The 18,879-nt window shown below is 45.7% G+C and overlaps 1 protein-coding gene across 7 annotated transcripts in view; it reads right to left on the reverse strand.

Annotated features, from left to right (window-relative positions):
- The window catches only part of ARMC9 (armadillo repeat containing 9), a 1,454,284-nt gene that overhangs the window by 701,021 nt on the left and 734,384 nt on the right, over window positions 1-18,879 (reverse strand). For all 7 annotated transcript variants that reach the window (XM_069617565.1, XM_069617561.1, XM_069617566.1 and 4 more), the window contains 2 exons: window positions 16,607-16,746; window positions 14,095-14,171 (listed from right to left, as the gene is read on the reverse strand). In XM_069617565.1, coding sequence (XP_069473666.1) covers window positions 14,095-14,171; window positions 16,607-16,746 — 217 coding nt within the window. The remainder of the gene's footprint in view (window positions 1-14,094; window positions 14,172-16,606; window positions 16,747-18,879) is intronic.

The following is an 18,879-nucleotide window of genomic DNA, read 5'->3' on the forward strand; positions in this document are numbered from 1 at the left end:
AGAGAAAGGAACCTGAAGTTAAAAGTGTAAGTGTTACAGCAGTTGAAGGGTGCTGAGTGTGCAGCGAGACGTGAGATCATTTAAGTGAATCCAGTGGCAACGCATGTAGAACTGATCCTTTAGATAGCTCACACTGCTTAAGGTGAGCGACGTGATGGAAGCGTGATACTTACCTTTGGTAATGAAAGATAAATGAGCGAAGGCAGCAAACGCTTTGTGATACTCGCCCAGCATGTTAGTTGTGTGATGTCAGGAGCGCAGGCGCAAGACAGCGCTTAAGTGAAAGCGCAAGTCTGGAGTATTCAGAGCGCCCTTAGCGTTCTTGGAAACTGAAGCACTACGCTGGGTGCAACAGGCTACGCGTATTTCGATAAGAAAGAGGAACAATCCCTACAGTTTTTGCACGAAGAAGGAGGCGTGCATTCTTCAAGAGAGAAATAAAGTAACGCTCGCAGAAGCAAGGAAGACTCCTTGGTTCGCCAGACTTAAATAGCACACATCAGGGCATTGTATTGCATGGTGCTGAGGCTCTAAACCTATTGCCTGTCTGTTTTGGCAAGTACATTCTGCCTCAATCAATTCATCATGTAATGCTTTCTATGTTCACTGTGGCATCTATAGTTTGTGTGTTGCTTGCAGCACAACTCCTGTAGCATCCTTTCCTTCCTGTGGGAATTATGTTGATTGTGTGCAATAGCCAAATTTGAAATACATACTGGTAAATTGAGTGCCACAATGGTTCAGAAGTTAGCTCAGTGTGTTAAGCATGTATTGCAGTGTTGTGATCCTATGCAAGATTAGATTAACACATGTAAGGCTGGATGAGCCTTTCCTATGTCTGAAGTTTGTAAACCTGCCTGCATATGTACTTGGTCTTGCAGCACAACAGGTGCTATAATCAGCAATGTACCTACACCAGATAGGGGGTGCTATAAAAACGAAAATGTCATCCTTATGGTGAAGGTCTAGAAATGGTTTGTTCAGATGGGGTGCTGTAAAACCTAGGCAATCATCTCCAACGATGAGCATAAACTGTTAGTCCAAGAGATGAATAATTATTAGAATTTGGAACCAAAACATTCATGCTTGTATCCTGGCTTTGCACACTATACAGTGATCCTGATCAATCATCTTATATTGCGTACATTATTGTACTGTCTTCTGTGAAGTTTGCCTCCTGCCATGCTGGCGGCATCGTTTAGCCCATTACTTGATCTTTCTTCTTATGTAGGCTATTTCATTTGAGTGGAAGGTCTGGTAGACAGAAGGGAGCGGACCAGATGGTGAAGTACTCGGGCAAGCATATTATAAAGTCTGCTTGTTTGACACAAAAAAAGCTTTGCATTTTTGTAAAAGCAAAGGTTTTTCTGCACGTTTAGAAATGACAACTTGACAAGCCAGTGTTTTGGAATTATATAAAGCTTTAAAATACAAAAGACCAACACAGATTAAATCTGTTAGATCACACTGATTGGTATGCTGTTACTTGTATACGTATCTTCATAGTGGAGAGAATGAAGCTAGAATCATTCTGTGTTACACCCTTCTATAATATTTTGTTTTTAAAAATTGTCATGTTTGGTAATGTGCTGTGCGTAATTTGCAAGTCAGTTTTATAAAATGAGATTATTTTAGTTCATGATAAGAACTGGTAAGGAAAGTGTCCAAATGCAGAAATTGCAGAGTTGGCACAAATCCCAGATTCACCCGTTAAACAATGTGTGTAATTCTGTGTGTAATTAAATATCTTATTTAATCTTGCATTGCCTAGCCTCTCGAAATTGCCAGTCCCTAAACCTTTTCAAAATTGTCAGACCTTCAGAGAGATTTTCTTCTCAGGGTATGATCTTCAAAACAGCCTAACTCATGGTTTCATTGGCTATAGTGTTGCTTCCACTATAATAGTGAGCATTGATCTATTGCACACCACAAGCCCTTTATTCTTTTGATCTCTAATGGCAACACTATTTGAAAACCATGTCCCACTTATAATCTCAGTCTCTGTCTGTCTGTATACTGCCACCTTCCTGGTAGCTTCCAATCTGCATCCACTAACCATTCTATGGTATGTGTAGCTTTCTCCTTCCTACCAAAATGTCCGTGCCCAAGGCCCCAAAAGTGGTTAAAATGGCCCTCGGGCCAGCAGCTAGCAGGTTTCTACTGGATCTTGACAGGTTCCCTGTGCAAGGCTTACCAATCGGAGTGCAGTCAAATAAATGAACGCCGAGCAAGAGGTCGCCATGGGGTCAGAGGTACCTTAGCTCTTCTACATGGCTGCAGTGCCGTCGGTGATAATAATACTACTCATTGATGTCCCCGGATCACCTCCAAGTGAAACGGACAGCAAGCCGGTGGGCTCTCTATGCGTTTCCCATCAGTGCAGGAGCCGGGCATGGAAGTTGATGTATCTGTTTGCGTTTCAAAGATAATCCGCATTCCGCCCGGACCCGGAGCCTGCCATCTGGACTGCAAATGCTGTGTGCGCATAAAAGGCCCTGCCAGCCGCCTGCCCTCCGCGCGGCGAGGCCACGCCACAACATCAAAGGGAATGCCACATGTCAATTCAAGTTCAGCGACGACCCCTGCCTGTCCCCCGGGGCACCTCCAGTGGCGAAGTCTCTTCCTGTAAAAAACCGCGGCCTGCCTCTGCGCATACTCGCGTTCCCCGGCTCATCCTCTCCACTGTCCTCTCCTCATCTCGCCGGTCTGAGCCATAGTAACCCTACATTTTACGCAGCAACAGGTTGAATTGAGAAGGACGCTGGTCTCACATCTTCAGTTATAATGTTTCCTCATTTATTCGGACCTTCATGAATACTGCAGCCTGAAAACATTTGCAATTCTGCTGACCGTGGTACAAATCCAGCCAGGCACAGGAAAAACAAAAATATACACAAAGCATTAACGAAATGCATCTAAAAAAAGGTAAAGATTCTGGACTTCCGCTAGTGATGGCGCCCCATGAGGTGGGAGGCGGAAGGCAAGGGCACTGCAGTTTCTGGCAAGGAACACTGTCTTACTATAGGGACGGAGGACCTCTTGTCTGGCCTGAAGGACCCGGTTCGGAATACCGCAGATAAACCGGAAGTTATTAAAAACTGTAGTCTTTGTTGGAATAGAAAACGACTGTGAGCAAGTCACGCATGCGCATTTCGAGGTTTGACACCACGGTCCCCGATACCCTTCCCGATTCCGGTAGATTGTGTGCATGGCTCACCCAGGCAGTGATCGGGACATACCATCATTTGGCTGCATTAAATGGCCTGTGTGCGCCTTTGAGCAAAATGACCATGTTGCTGAAACCGCTGTATGAATTAGCGGGGACCTCTGTCCAGATCACAAGCCAGCACTTGAACTGGACAAGATGAGGGGCAAACTGATTGTGGGCCAGTAGAGGCGTAGGGTACTTTGCTGTCGTAATGAAGATGGCGGAATAGGTGTGCCCAATTTGGAGGCCTACGACGTGGCATCTCAGTTGCAGTGCAAAGCTCAACACTTAACTGAATGACACATAACAAAAAGAGCATGCGTGGAGAACATACCACCCCACTGGATTGGGGTGGCTACAGCTGGAAAATAGGATGGGTCGGCAGAAAGGTCTGGTCTAGAGCATTCAGACTATTGGGTTTTCGGATTTCTCATGCCACGAACTGCCATTATGGTTCCTTCCATAATTAGCCGAAGCAGACGAGCCACTGGGCATGAGACCGCGCATTGAAAGGTGGTGGACCCAAGGTCTTTGAGGAGATGTGCCAACAGAATGAGATTCCAAAAGGGTGTTTCTTAAAATGTGCACTAATATGGAGGACCACTAAGGAGTGCTGGCCGGCCTTCCCAGCAGATCCAGCCGAGTGGGACCCTTGATATGATACTATAGGTTATTTATAACGCGCTTAATACCCAGCGGTTTCTAAGCGCAGACCCGGGGATCGAACCCGTGGTGCACCATGTCTTCTTGCTTCCAAGGCGAGCACGTTGCCCCTGAGCTATCCTCCCGAGACTTCTTTCTGGAAGACCACTTGAAATGGATACAGGGCATACTCTATTTCAACAGTATGTAGTTTGGTTTATGCTAACTGGACATGTCCAGAATTAAAATGTAAAGAGGAATGGGAAATTGACTACCATCAGTATGTGAGCGAAAGTGGTTGGGTGTGCTGTGCCTTTACAATAAGAAGGCATCTCCTAGTGCGGGGTACAAGCAGTCGCAGCACAAGGTTCTCAATAGAACCTATGCTATACCACTATTCATACACAAGATGGATGCAGCCCTCTCACAACCTCCTCCTTATTGCCAGAAGAAAATAGGTCTCGTTCTTCCACAGAGTGTGGACCTGAACAACAATCTAATTTCTATACCGAATTGATGAACTCTTTGGAAAGATTAATGGATAAAAAACAACATGCAATCCCCTGGCTGTGGCTCCCGAGACTGAGACAAGTGGACGTACAGACTGAAGTGCATGGGGCCAGGCAAAGATCCAGAATATAGAGTTGCTGAAGAACTGTCATGAGCCTCGTAGCTGGAGGGGGGGGTGGGGGGGTCACTATGCTGTATGGCTCTCGCTTATAAATTCAGGAGCAAGAACTTGACAGATTGCCATTATTAGCGACATCCGTTTAAGACCACCAGACTTGTTCATGTCCAGGGCTTCAGAGCAACAAGAAGAAGGGGTGTTTGACAGAGCTTAGTCCGATCCAGATGTTGCCTGCTAGAAGGGGGGAATTACGGGGGGGGGGGGCACACCAATCAAGTGGTAAGTCAAGGAAATCAAAAGGCAGGACAATGTAGACTAATCACATTTTACAGGGAAAGCCCCTTTCCGACAGAGTTCTTTGTGTTCATGGCCAAGTGAACCCCTCAAGAACAGAAAGGCGCAAGAGTGTTGCCATCCAGAGGAAGATGATGTCGGCCAGCTTCCTCAAAGACAGCTAAGGCAGGCTACTTAAGAGCAGTTGCAGATCTTCGAAAGCTGCCCCTGCGCAAAATACGATCCAACGACCTGGTATAGCTGTAGAAGGAGATATTCATAGAGCAGTCCCTGTGGAGGCTGAGCAGCAGTCCTGTGCTACTAGGGAGCAGCAATGCTGTGCTGCTCGGGAGGGATCCAAGAAGGGTGCATCAGTGCTGTGCTACTACCGAGGGATCTGAAGAATGGAGCAGCAATGCTGTGCTATTCTGGAGGGATCTGAAGTAGGGAGCAGCAATGCTGTGCTACTCAGGAGGAATCTGAAGTAGAGAGCAGCAATAGTTGCTACTCAGGAGGGAGTGAGAATGGAGCAGCAATGCTGTGCTACTCAGGTGGGATGAGAAGTAGGGAGCAGCAATGCTGTGCTGCTTGGGAGGGATCCAAGAAGGGTGCATCAGTGCTGTGCTACTACAGAGGGATCTGAAGAATGGAGCAGCAATGCTGTGCTATTCTGGAGGGATCTGAAGTAGGGAGCAGCAATGCTGTGCTACTCAGGAGGAATCTGAAGTAGGGAGCAGCAATAGTTGCTACTCAGGAGGGATGTGAGAATGGAGCAGCAATGCTGTGCTACTGAGGTGGAATGAGAAGTAGGGAGCAGCAATGCTGTGCTGCTCGGGAGGGATCCAAGAAGGGTGCATGAGTGCTGTGCTACTACCAAGGGATCTGAAGAATAGAGCAGCAATGCTGTGCTATTCTGGAGGGATCTGAAGTAGGGAGCAGCAATGCTGTGCTACTCAGGAGGAATCTGAAGTAGGGAGCAGCAATAGTTGCTACTCAGGAGGGATGTGAGAATGGAGCAGCAATGCTGTGCTACTCAGGTGGGATGAGAAGTAGGGAGCAGCAATGCTGTGCTACATGGAGGGTTAAGGAGCAGCAATATTGTGCTACTCAGAAGGGATCTGAAGTACGAAGGAGCAATGCTGTGCTACTTGGAAGGGATCTGAACTACGTAGCAGAAATGGTGTGCTACTCAGGAGGGATCTGAAGTGGGGAGCAGCAATCCTGTGCTACTCAGGACGGTCCAGAAGTAGGGAGCAGCAATGCTGTGCTACTCAGTAGGGAGCTCAAGAATGAACTCACCATCAGAATGTGTACGTACTCCTAATATAGACAAGCTCGCTTCTGTGTCAAGCCAGTCACACACAGTGCATTCATCATTCACACCTTGAACTGTTCCTTGATTTTGGCACTCGATGGGGAAAGGTTGGGGTGTGTCACACTGTGTTGCTGTTGTCCACCTGGAGCACAGGAGTGATTCCTTTGGAAGGACAACACAAGGTCGGGGACAATTAAAGACGCCAAAAGGAGGAAGGTCTGCAATATTTTACATTTACAGTGCCAAACTAGTCGTCAGCTGTATTCCTTTCTGGTGATTCCTGCATTTCATTACACAAAAGTGACACATACATTCCCATCTCAGTCATTGCCAGGGTCAGGGTTCAACCTTTTGTAGTGAAGAAAACCGGCTGCAGCTGCCTTTGTCGAGTTTGTAGAATTTGAATTTGAACATAGCTTAAGTAGCCTAATGCCCCAAAGCCGCTGGTTCCAGCAAAACCACACAGACTTTTAGCAGGTTAGCTAGGTCTGGCTCCAACAAGCAAATAGACATGCATCTCGTGGCATTATGCTGCCCAAGGGGGCAGGGGTGGGGTGCTGCCCATCAACCATGCAAGCAGGAAACCGCTGCAACTGTATACTTATTCAATTTCCTCTGCACAGGGTACATGTAAGAAAGAATCAGTTGACAGCAGCTCTTGAAGTCTGGGTGGGGTCCTTCAAAGGGCAGCCCCGAGGTTAGTGACAGGTGTCTGCCTAAGAAAGCAAAGACTTTTGACAGTGTATTTAAGGCTATCTGCACTGAAGTGGCACATTATTGGAATGATTATAAAATTGGAGAACGAGACGGGCCGAAGATGGCGAGTGATTTGCATGTAGCTCTGGGAATAAAGGAGGGGGAGGGCGATTTTGTCCTGGTTTGAGGCATGCCGTTAAGGTTTTATCCTCCTGTTCCCTTACCTCATTCTCCTTTCACTCGCTCTTGTTCCTCGTAGCTTTCGTCCAATTCCCCCCTTCCGGCTCAACTATTCCTTTAGCAACATTTGATTTATATAATGCTTCATGCGGCATTCTTTACGCTTCTAAGCACTGGACCGGGGAGATAATACCCACGTTGCAGGCTGTTGTCCTTTTTCCCCAGGCTGGCGTGTTAATTCTGAGCTATCCTCCCGGCCTTTGGATAGTTTTAAGCACTGCCATGCTACGAGTCCCGTTAGCTCTGAAGGATCAAACGCTGCCGCGTGTGCTAGCAGCAGCGCAAGTCTTTATTTAACATTTGTAGAGTGCGCCAAACCCATGGCTATCTGGGTGCTGGCGAGCAGGTAACACATTACAAGAATTACCACAGGCAACAATGGAAGACATAGGCTTCACCTATATCATATCAAACATATTTACAGACATGAGATATTTACAGATACATTGATCCGGTAAGTATAAACAGATACAGTAATAATCAATAATATTTACATGTGCAATCTTATGCACATAAGTCATTTACAGATGAAATAAAACTGATGTATTTGCAGAAGCAGTAATATTGTATAGTGATGATACTGTAAGTATTGAGGCAATGTTTGACGAGTACTCTCACTGAAAGAGGGTTACAAATTGGATGTGAAGAACCAGGCCTTAAGTTTTCTATGAAATGAAGCGTGGGAAAGGTCGCCTCTGATGTCTAGAGGTAGGGCGTTCCAGACTTTGGCTACCACAACTGGGAAGCTGCGTCCCCCAGCCTTGGTGCTTTTGAATTTAGGAACAGTAAGAAGGAAGGCAGAGGCCAAATGTGTGGGCTTGGTAGTTTGGGTTGGAGTGGCAGGTTAGTGAGATATTTAGGAGCTATATTAGTGAGGCATTTTTGGGCGATTGCCATTGTTCTGAATTTGATCTGGTCCCGAACCGATAGCCAGCGCACTTTGCGTCTGATTTCAAAGATATGTTCTCTTCTTGGTATGTTAAATGCTGCCTGTAAGGTGCTGTTTTGAGTGGCCTGTAGTGTTTTGATACTGCTAGTCGCTGTGCCACCCAGGAGCATATTACAATAGTTGAATTTTGACAGAATGAGGGCTCTTGCTAGGATTAGGCAACTGTCTGCTGATAAGTAGGGTCTGCAAGCGTTGATGAGTTTGGCAGTGTAAGCTGCTGATGAGATTATGGAGTTAACTAGTCTGGAGAAGGTTAAGGAGGAGTCTGAATACACGCCCAGCATTTTAACTTCTTTAGAGACAGTAATGGTATTTCCATCAATTGTGAAGTGTTTGTATTTGGGGTCAAATATTTTAACGTGTGTTTGGGTACCAACCAGGAGTAACTCTGTTTTGTCATCGTTTAGACAAAGTTCATGTTGGGCCATCCAGGATTGGATCATCTGGTAAATCACGTTGAGGATGGAAGAGTCTGTATCGTAGTCTCTGGTTAGGTGAATGAATATTTGTGTGGCGTTCGCATAGTTTGTATAGGACACTCCGCATTCATCAAGGCGGTCAAATAGCAGCTTGGTAAATATGTTGTAAAACGTTGGTGACACGCATGATCCGCAAGGAACGGGGGCAGGGGCGGCATTAGCTAGGTTGGAAAAAAACTCTCAGTGCGCTCAGAGAGGAATGATTTTATCCAGACGATGGCTATGGGTGAGAAATGGGACGCGCTGTCCAGGTGATAGCACATTATTTTCTGATTCAAATGCCGTGGAACGGTCAAGGAGAAGTATTATGGCTAAATTTCTGTAGTCAATTATGGTGTTCATTTGTTTTTTGAGGTCGGGGAGTGCTTTTTCTGTGCTGTGTCTAGGTCTGAAGCCTGATTGGTGTATGCCCAAGAGATTGTTAGTTTCCAGGTATTCCTGTATCTGGAGGTAGGCGGAGTGGTCAAGGATTTTCAGGAGGAAGGAGACCATCGTAATGAGACAGTAAATAGTAGGGATGCTGGGGTCAAGAGATGGTTCTTTTAGGAGTGAGAGGACCCACGCTTCTTTCAAATTATTAGGGATTGTACCTTGTGAGCAGGAGATATTGATGAGAGAGGTGATAAATCGGGTGAGTTCTGTAACACAGTCTTTGATTACTGGGGCAGGGCACATGTAAGCTTGACATCTGGAAGGTTTTAAACTGGAGATGATTTTGCTGACCTCGGTTGTGGAGACTGGCTTGAATTCAAATAGGGGGGTGGGGTGATTTCTAGTGGTTGGTGGGTCAATGTTTATAACTGGCAAAGTTACCTTGTCTTTTTTGTTAGCGATTTTGTTTTGGAGCATTGCTATTTTGTCCAAAAGTGCATGCTGTATGTTAGCACACCATGTTTCGTCTTTCTGACAGGAGTCAGGTGGGCTGGTGGGAGACTCAAGTTCCCTCAGGATGGTGAATAGTTCCTTACTGCCAGATTTGGCATTTGCTATGCGCTCGTTGTACATGCCGTTTTTAGCTAGCAACATAGCTTGTTTTGTATTTTTTGGCAGAGGAGATAAATAGAGCCCTGTTATTTTTCGATGATGAGGCTTTCCAAAGCGATTCAGCATCACGTTTATTAGATCTTAGATTCTTGAGGTTAGGTGTGAACCAGGGGTTCAGGTGAGCTGTCGGTTTTGGTTTGCAGTGTTTGAGTGGGGCAATTTTGTCGATGTATTAATCAAAACAAAATATCCATCATGTTGTGAGCAAACATTACACATCAAAAATAAGACACATGAAAGTTCCAGTATCACATTCATATGTACCAGCCAAAAAGATGTTCACAGTGAATAAGTCAAGAAAAATAAAGAAGCATTGCATCATTTTTTCTCATCAGTTAAGAATCCCTTGGTGTACCAAATATCAATAAACTCAATGAGGTCCATTACTACACGTTTATTTGGGTTAGACTTTAAGATCTTGTAACAGTCTGGGGTATTGAGGTGTTTTAAGCCCATAGTGATATAGTCCTCTGAGTTAAGAATCACAATATTGCCCCCCCTTATCTGCCTCTTTAATCACAATATTGTTATCCTCAGCAAGATTTTGAAGGGCTTTGGTTTGGTTGATGGTAAGATTGGATCTTCTGTTGGGTTTGGTCCGCTTATCTAAGTAAGCATGAATATCTTTGGTTACAGCTTGATGAAAAGTCTCAGTGACTTTATCAGAAGTGAATTGAGGTGTGAATTTAGATTTTTCCTCAAGTTCTTTTAATTCCAGGTGTAATGTATTAAGATTCTGTACTGACCTCTTGGTTGAATGAAACTAAGGTCTCAATAGTTTTCAGGTCCCCAATAGTGAAAGTGCTAGGGGGATCCAGTTTTGGCTTGGGTGTAAAAGTTTCAACCTGGGTGGCAAAACATTTTTTAAGTTTAAGTTTGCTTAAGAATTTAAATATATCAATCTGAAAATTGACAAAATTAGTACCAGTGCTTAATGAGAAAGATAAACCTTTATTTAGAGCAGAATTTTCATCGGGAGCAAGTACCCGTTTGAAAAGATTAATGACCAAATCAGAGTCAACTATTGTCCCAAACACTTTTTTGAGCGAGTCAAGATCCCGGGTCGGGTGCTGTCTTCGTCAGAGCTGGCGCTTCCGCTGCCTCTTGCCCCGCCTCCTACCCCTTGTGTGGTTGGCAGAGTTGGAGTATATACAGTGGGAGTTTTGTTGAAACTTACCTGTTTGGTATTGGCAAGTCTTACATTGCCTTTTGTTGTACCTTCTGATCTTGCCTAATAAATTATGTGATGCTTCTTTATTTTTCTTGACTTATTCATTGTGAACATCTTTTTGGCTGGTACACATGAATGTGATACTGGAACTTTCATGGGTCTTATTTTTGATGTGTAATGTTTGCTCATAATATGATGGATAGTTTGTTTTGATTAATACTTTGCCTGTAACCTACTATGTTATTTTCATTTTAAAACGCATAATTTGTTCAAATTACTCAGCCTTGAAGACGACCGGTGTGTCGAAACACGTGTCGGCTGTTCATGACTAAATTGAATTTATAAATTCAACTGTTTCACTTGTAATAACTATTATTACTCTAATGGTGCAAAGCACATTACCATCCCATCCTCCACAAATGATATCTTATCAATACCAACCAGGGTGGAATGGGTGGCGGGATTTGAGTGATTGCTGCTTTTACCCATCCTATTTATATAACCCTACTTCAGTTAGTTTGCTCAACTAAATTTAATCAGTGATTACCAGCGCACAGATATCCAGTTTCAAATACACAAAGCAATCCTTACAATTTTGTCGATGGCTTGGAGGATAGTGGTGTTGTTGAGATCTATCATGGCTAAAGGGTTGGCCTGGGGATAGGTACATTCAGTGATAGGGCCTAATAGTGAGAGCAGGTTTGTGTGTTTGATGTTACATTTGTTACCTGCAAGGGTAGCTGGGGTTAAGTGTGGAGCAGTTTTAGGTTGGGTTTGGCTAGGGATAGTGAATGTGATGATGAATTGGTCTGATCAGGGGCAAGGGGAATTGGCTGTAATGCTGGTTGATACATTTAGGTCGGCTAGCCAGTCTAAGGTGCAGCCTTTTTCATGCATAGCTTGTTCAATGCGTTAAGTCCAAAAGCGGCCATTGTGTTTTGAATGGTCGTGGCATTAGTATCTAGGCTGTCGTGATGGCCAAGGTTGAAATCGCCTAGAATGATGATTTGCGTGAATGGTTTAGTGTTTTTTGAGAGGAGTAGGGTTATATCCTCGTCAAAGGTTTGTAGTGGGCCTGGTGGTCTGTATATGATGTGCATGGTGGTGGTTGAGGTGTTAGGGTAGGATAGTTTGATTGAGAGAAGTTCCCCAGAGGGGATTCTATGATGGATAGGTTAGATTTAGCATCAGGGCATCTCCACCCCCTTTGGTGGAGGTTCTATCTTTTCTGTAAATTGTGAATCCTTCCAGAATGGCTAACGAAAGTGCAGGGCCTGCTGCAGGGTGCAGCCAGGTTTCTGTGACCGCTGGGAAGTCAAGTTGGTTCGTAGTTATGAGGTCCCATATGTCAAGGGCGTGTGCTAGAAGTGATCTAGTGTTGGTGAAACTGCCCTTGATGGTGGTTTCACTGATGGTGGTAGTCTGAATGTCTTTTGGGGTGTTGTGTGCTGGGGAGAGAATAGTACGGCTCAGTGCATCATTTGGCTCGGTGGAATTGCTAAGCGTTGGAGTGGTGTTGGTGCGTCCGGGTATCAACTTAGGCTCGGATGCGGTAGTATGTTGTTGGTCCCATCTGCTGGGTCTGGGCACCACATTTGCTTGAGCGGGGCCAGAGAGCAAATGGTCATGCTTAGTAGGGTAAGGCAACTGGTGTCATTCTGAAGAGCTGGGCAGAGGATTACATAGAGTAGGGGTGATGGACAATTGGTCACATTTAGGATGGTTGGGAAACCCAATTGAATCAGTGGGGCTAGGCATAATCAATTCAGGGCTAGATGCAATCAATTCAGGGCTAGGTTACCATCAATTCTTTGCTGAGGCTACCAACATGCTTATTGCTGCTTGGCAACCAGCTCCGAAATGCCAGGGCATTTTTCCCATCCACCCTACAGAGGACTGCTGGTTGATGAGCAGGAGGACTCCATGGTCCTGTTTCTTTGATTCACATATTGCAGCAAGGTAAGAAAAAGTCATGGGGCGATTTCTTTCTTGGGGTGCTTTCCCGCTTCATTCTAGCGGCATAATTATATGGGAAGAGCCCTCCTAACCTGGATGCTATCACACGACTACATGGAACCACCCCAGGGCAATTATCTTGCAGCACAGCCCATAAACACTGCCACAATCGCCTAAGGAGCGGCACCCTGTGGCTATCCAGATGGGTGGACTACAACTCCAATGATTCCTCAGCAGTGACTGTTATGGCTGAGGCTTATGGGAGTTGAAGTACAAAACATCTGGAAGAAGAGGAAGGTTGCAGACACCTGGCCTAAACACTGCATTTGTTACAATGACATGGGGCAGGAGACAGAACAGACCATCGACACATCTCCTTTACAGTCTTTCAAAGATTTGAAATTCTGGACTCTATGCCCGGATATATTTCACAGACTATGCAAATCCCTCAGTGATGTGCTCTAGTTGAAGGGAGCCCAGCTTTTACACCCAGGGAAAGATGCTGTCTCAAGCCAGATTAGCAGTCAAGGAGCTACATGTTTGTTCAAGGTTCCCCTGCATACAGAAACAGTACTGGGAAGTTGACCTAGCAACTAGATACGTTGACTTCACTACTTTTAATTCAAATCAAATCGGAGTAACCACTGTGAACGGCTGCCATCACATGGCGGAGATGAAAGCTTCTTTTGAAAAGCTCCCATGTGCACCGCCCCCTTGCGAACCGTTAGCTGGGCCATTTGCCTATGCCAAAGTATAGGGAGAGAGAGAGAAAGTGTTGCTTTGGGGGGAGAGCGACACTCCAGAGGCCAGTGGGAGAATCTTTGAGATAGCAAGCCGCGTGACGTCATATCCACACTGAACTCTAATATCAAGATGGGGAGATAAAAAAGTGAATACTTCAATTTCTCAATTTCAGCAGCCTGCTTTCTATCCATTCTGTCAACTTAGCACCAATCAGATAGTTTACTAGCCAGCTAACGTGGCCCAAACACTTCAAAAAAAACAAAAAACAAATAATCAACCACCATCCTTGCCATAAACCCAGGAATTACAACATTGCTGCCCTTCCCTTCACCCAAACCCTGCCCATTCTTCAGTCCAACGTCCCACCGACCAAAACCTGGAAATGCTCTCATAGCAACATACTGTTCTCATCCCTGAAACTTACAGATGCCCAATGCTCAGCGGTGAGGGCTTACCCGTCTGCATCTGCCAAAATACAAAAATAAAGCAGCATTTCAAACTCCTTAGTTCTGTACATGTTGATATGGAGGCCAGTCCTACTTTGCTCCAGTCAGCCATTTCATATAGTCACCAAGGATTTTGACATATCGCCTTGGTTATAGTTGATGTATGAGGCACCAACAGGGATCCGAGTCACTACGTGGCGCCACATGTTGTGGGTGGGTGGTGGCTCATCTACAGGTACACACACACACGCATCCACTCTGTCTTAATGCAGTCAATATTTGGTATGGGTCTTTTCAACATACCTCGTGGTTCTCATGACCTAGAAGGTCGGACAGCACTTTCAGCACATGGCGGGAATCCTTTGCACACATGATCTTTCCTGGATTGGTAAAACAATACATACATTTTAAACTCAGACAGAGGAGGAGAGAATGCATACTAGATGATTCATTGACTTGTCTTAATGCAACCACAACATTGTTCAGGACATCAGCGATTATGCTGGGTAAAGTGTGACTCTTTTGGATGGGGTTGCAGGCTGCGTATATGACTACAGTATGCTGGCTGACTAGACCATGATGAGCTGGGGTGAACAGGCAGGGTTTACGATGGGTAAAGTTTGGAAGGGGTTGCAGGCTGCGTACATGACTACAGTATGCTGGATGACTAGCTCATAATGAACCAGGGTGACCAAGCTGGGATTACGATGGGTAAAGTTTGGATGGGGTGGCAGCCTGCGTACATAACTACTGTATGCTGCATGACTAGCTCATAATGAGCTGGGGTGACCAGGCTGGGCTTACGATGGGTAAAGTTTGGATGGGCTTGCAGGCTGCGTATATAACTACTGTATGCTGGATGACTAGACCATGATGTACCGGGGTACCGGGCTGGGCTTACGATGGGTAAAGTTTGGATGGGTAAAGTCTGGATGGGGTAGCAGGTTGCATACATAACTACTGTATGCTGGATGACTAGACCATGATGAGCTGGGGTGTCCAGGCTGGGCTTACAATGGGTAAAATTTTGATGGGCTTGCAGGCTGCGTGCAGAACTACTTCATGCTGGATGACTAAACCATGATGAGTTGGGGTGACCAAGCTGGGCTTACGATTGGTAAAGTTTGGATGGGGTAGCAGGCTTCATACATTAACTACTGCATGTTGGATGACTAAACCATGATGAGCTGGGGTGACCAAGCTGGGCTTACGATTGGTAAAGTTTGGATGGGGGAGCAGGCTTCATACATTAACTACTGCATGTTGGATGACTACACCATGATGAGCCAGGGTGACCAGGCTGGGCTTAGGGTAAAGGATGGATGGGGTTGCAGGCTGCGTACATAACTATTGTATGCTGGATGACTAGACCATGATGAGCTGGGGTGACCAGGCTGGGCTTACAATGGGTAAAGTTTGGATGTGGTTGCAGGCTGCATGCATAACTACTGTATGCTGGATGACTAGGCTATGATGAGCTGGGGTGTCCAGGCTGGGCTTATGATGGGTAAGGTTTGGATGGGGTTGCAGGCGGCAGACATAACTACTGTATGCTGGATGAGTGGACCATGATGAGCTGGGGTGACAGGTTGAGGGCACGCCAAGGAATCACGAGCTGGGGTTACCAAGGATACAGTCTCTTTTGGATGGGGTTGCAGACTGCGTTACATTCCACAAGCAGGGATCAACAGTGACATTTTTGGGCACATAAGAGTGAAGGAGAACAGGGCATGTGAGAAGATGGGCTCAATGGGGTACTGTGGAGGTTGGGTGAAGGCCTAGGTAAAATTGCAAAGTCGAAGTGATCTCAATGTTAAAGGGAAGAAAGCTTAACTGTAATGCACCCTGTGATGGGACCCTTAGAGGGATGTTAAAACAACGTAGACGTGCCTGAGTAGCGAGTCACATAGGCACTATCACCATGTTGTGATTTAAAACGATGCATTGACAAGCAGCCAATGATATGATATGATGATAGGTTATTTATAATGCGCTTAATACCCAGAGGTTTCTAAGCACGGACCCGAGGATCGAAGCTGTGTTGCTCTGTGTCGTCTTGCTTCCAAGGTGAGCACTTTGCCCCTGTGTTATCCTCCCGAGACAGTGCACTGCACTTATCCACATGCGATAAAACAAGGGGGACAAACAGATACATTACACATCTTTATTCCCCGCAGAAATGGAGCAAATGTTCTGCACATGGTAAAAAAAAAGGGGAAAGACAAAACTCTGGTTAAGAGGCTTCCATTACCTGCAAAGTATTAAACAAAATCAGCATACTCCGAACTGTATTAATAAATACACACATGGAGAATAATCAGTTCTCTCCATTTCTCTGCAGGCATAACATTTAACATTGTCGAAGAACTTTGTCCAAGAGGATTTCACTGTGCACCTTTTTTTTATTGACAGAGTTGTGAAAACAAAAGGTAACAGGGCTCTCCAAAGTGGCAATGTGATCAGGAATTGAGGCAGACGAGTGATTGTAGAAAAGTGTTGTGTTTGGAAGTGCGGGGCTAATGGTGAACTGCAGAATGAAGTCTTGAAATATGGCTGCTCGATTTGTGGGAGGGGTGGAGAGTGATTTGCCCTAGTATGCGACTTTCTGTTGAGGGTCATGGAAAGGAAGACCACCCTGTAGGAGTTACCAGTGGCCACAGAGCAGTGGGCCATCCGTTTGCCCGCCTGCCATTTTATATTTGAAGATTTAGAGATGGCCTAAAATAATACAATGGATAGAGAGTCTGAAAAAGGGGGGCCAATGGGGGAGGGTTGTGTGTGTGAGTGCGTGACTGCTAAGTGGGAACAGCTCTACCTGCATTCCTGAGACACAGGTTCATCAGCAAGGCGACAGAATATTCCACAGTGTAGTCCGAAAGATTATCCGTCTCCTCCAGGGCATCAGCGAGCCAGAAAATGATGCCGTCCCGGATCATCATCGACTGCAAGGCACGTCTGTGGAGAAAGTGAGAAAGAACATGTTTCTTTAGACCTTTGTGAGAATTTCAATACCAGCTTTGTACTTGGAAATAAAGGCCCTGACAGAGCAGACCGGGGAGTTTAATGGATATCAGACATTTTGGCTTTCAGACTTAGTAAATAGTTCTGGACTGAGAGCAAATGAAACTGAAGTCCTCCACAGAAGTGCAATCTTTGACCACAGAACATGCTCCCTGTTTTGTGGTGTGAGGAACCCATGGTATCAAAAGCAAGATAGACACAAAAGATATGTTTGGAAAACCTTTATTGTTCTCGAAAAGGGGTTGGCAGTATGCCTATCTTGCCCTACATCCAGGATGGGAGCACGCTCAATCATCAAATAATAAATAACAGTACTAGTGGAGTCTGTCAAAACAAAATGGCCTATGCTGACAAACCTATTACCAGCCCTTACTCTAATGTAACAAATACGTGTGGGGAAAATGTATATGCAAAAGGAATAATTTCCACAAGATAACATGTCAGGATCAAGATGGCTGAGTCAGTTCTCCTCCCCACGTTGGACAGCACATGGTAAGGCGGCTCCCGTAGAGAGGATGGCACACTCTGGTTCAGGGTCTGAAAACAAAGTCAGTTCAAAATGTGGATCAAGGCCCGCCTGGCCTTCCACGTTAAAGTCACTAATTTCAGCTTTAAAAAGTTCTTTCACAGTTCAACAAAAAGTTCACAGAGGTCTCCCTGGGTCGGGCTTGAACCTTTCAGTCACAGTACTTGCAGGGGTTCCCTTCCCCAAACTTAATTCACATTGTTTAGGGTTTGCCTTCCCCTAACTTATCACACTTCCGGTCTCCTTCAGTTGGGCTCAGACCTTTTCCTGATGTCGAAGACTTTCAAATGTGTAAGGCTTTGGCTATAGACCACTGCAGGACCACTTCAACTTTCCCTTCAACTCACACTCTTGTGTTATTTGCCCCAGTTTCTCTTGGTCTGGGCAGTTCAGCATCATAAGCACAATATTTTAAGATCCACCTTTTCATTTCCCCTTTTGGCCAGGGTTAATCTTGAGCATTACGCATTTTAAAGTGAATTCACCTTGTCACTTTAGAACAAAACACCTCACCTTTCGCTGAGTCTTTCGAGTGGGCTACTTCTTTTCGCCGGACCACTTCGCTACTCGGTATCACTGGCTTCACAGTTATCAGTACTTCAAAGTTCACCAAAGGTCTGCCCTCCTTCACGTCTCATCCACCCGCCCACGCGCAGCCTTCAAGTGTGAGATATACTGTTGCAACAATCTTTCCTTAAAACACACCATTCTTTCATGTCGCTCGCCAACTCACCGGCTGTGTGCATTCTTTTCATGTCTTTGCTGTTTAAATTCCTGAGTCAAGGTTAATACCACAGGCTTGGCCTCGCCAACTCTGTTCACCTGGGAGGGCCGCTGCTATCTTTTCCGCTCTGGGGTCTCCCGCAGGCAGGTTTGGACCACAGTATTACAGTTCCCACACGGGTCTCTCTGGGCCAGGCGTGGACCACTTGTTATTTGCCAAATTCAATGTCTTTGGGACTTCAAGTCTCAGAACGCACTTTTTCCCTGTTTTGCTCCCAAAAACAGTATTTCAGCATTTTGGGAGCTGCAGGAGTTCAAGGGGATGCTTGTTGAGGCCAGGGTCTCGCCACCTGCCCCTCAAAGGTCTGGGCTATCCTGCTTTGCCCAGGGGAGGGGCTCTGGTGTGGGCACCACCAGGAAAGCCCAGCTGCCACTGGTTTGGCTCCCTAAAGATACAGTTCCTTCTCCACACTGCAGCCTCCCCTGTACTCACAGGTCCGGCAGGCAGTCCTTCCTCCAGGTCTTTGAAAGGAAGCGCCCCCAATTTCAGCACGATCCTCCCCGCAATGAGAGACAATAAGGGACTCTCCCGTAATGGGAATAAGGCCAAGACAGAGTGCGGGTGAGCGTAAGTGGGAGTTTATCCAAAGAATAGGGCATGCAAAGAACTCTGCAACCTCCGAGAGCGCTCTGTCTGACAATAGCAAAGACAGGCGTATTTCTAATACAAAAAACGTCATCAGAACCTACACACTATAGGGGGCACAAGTTAATTGGGATTGGGTGGCGTCGACTAACTATAGGTGTTGCTGCAGCGT

This window comes from Ambystoma mexicanum, chromosome 10 (assembly GCF_040938575.1).
Source record: "Ambystoma mexicanum isolate Mex_15411 chromosome 10, UKY_AmexF1_1, whole genome shotgun sequence".
NCBI lineage: Eukaryota > Metazoa > Chordata > Amphibia > Caudata > Ambystomatidae > Ambystoma > Ambystoma mexicanum.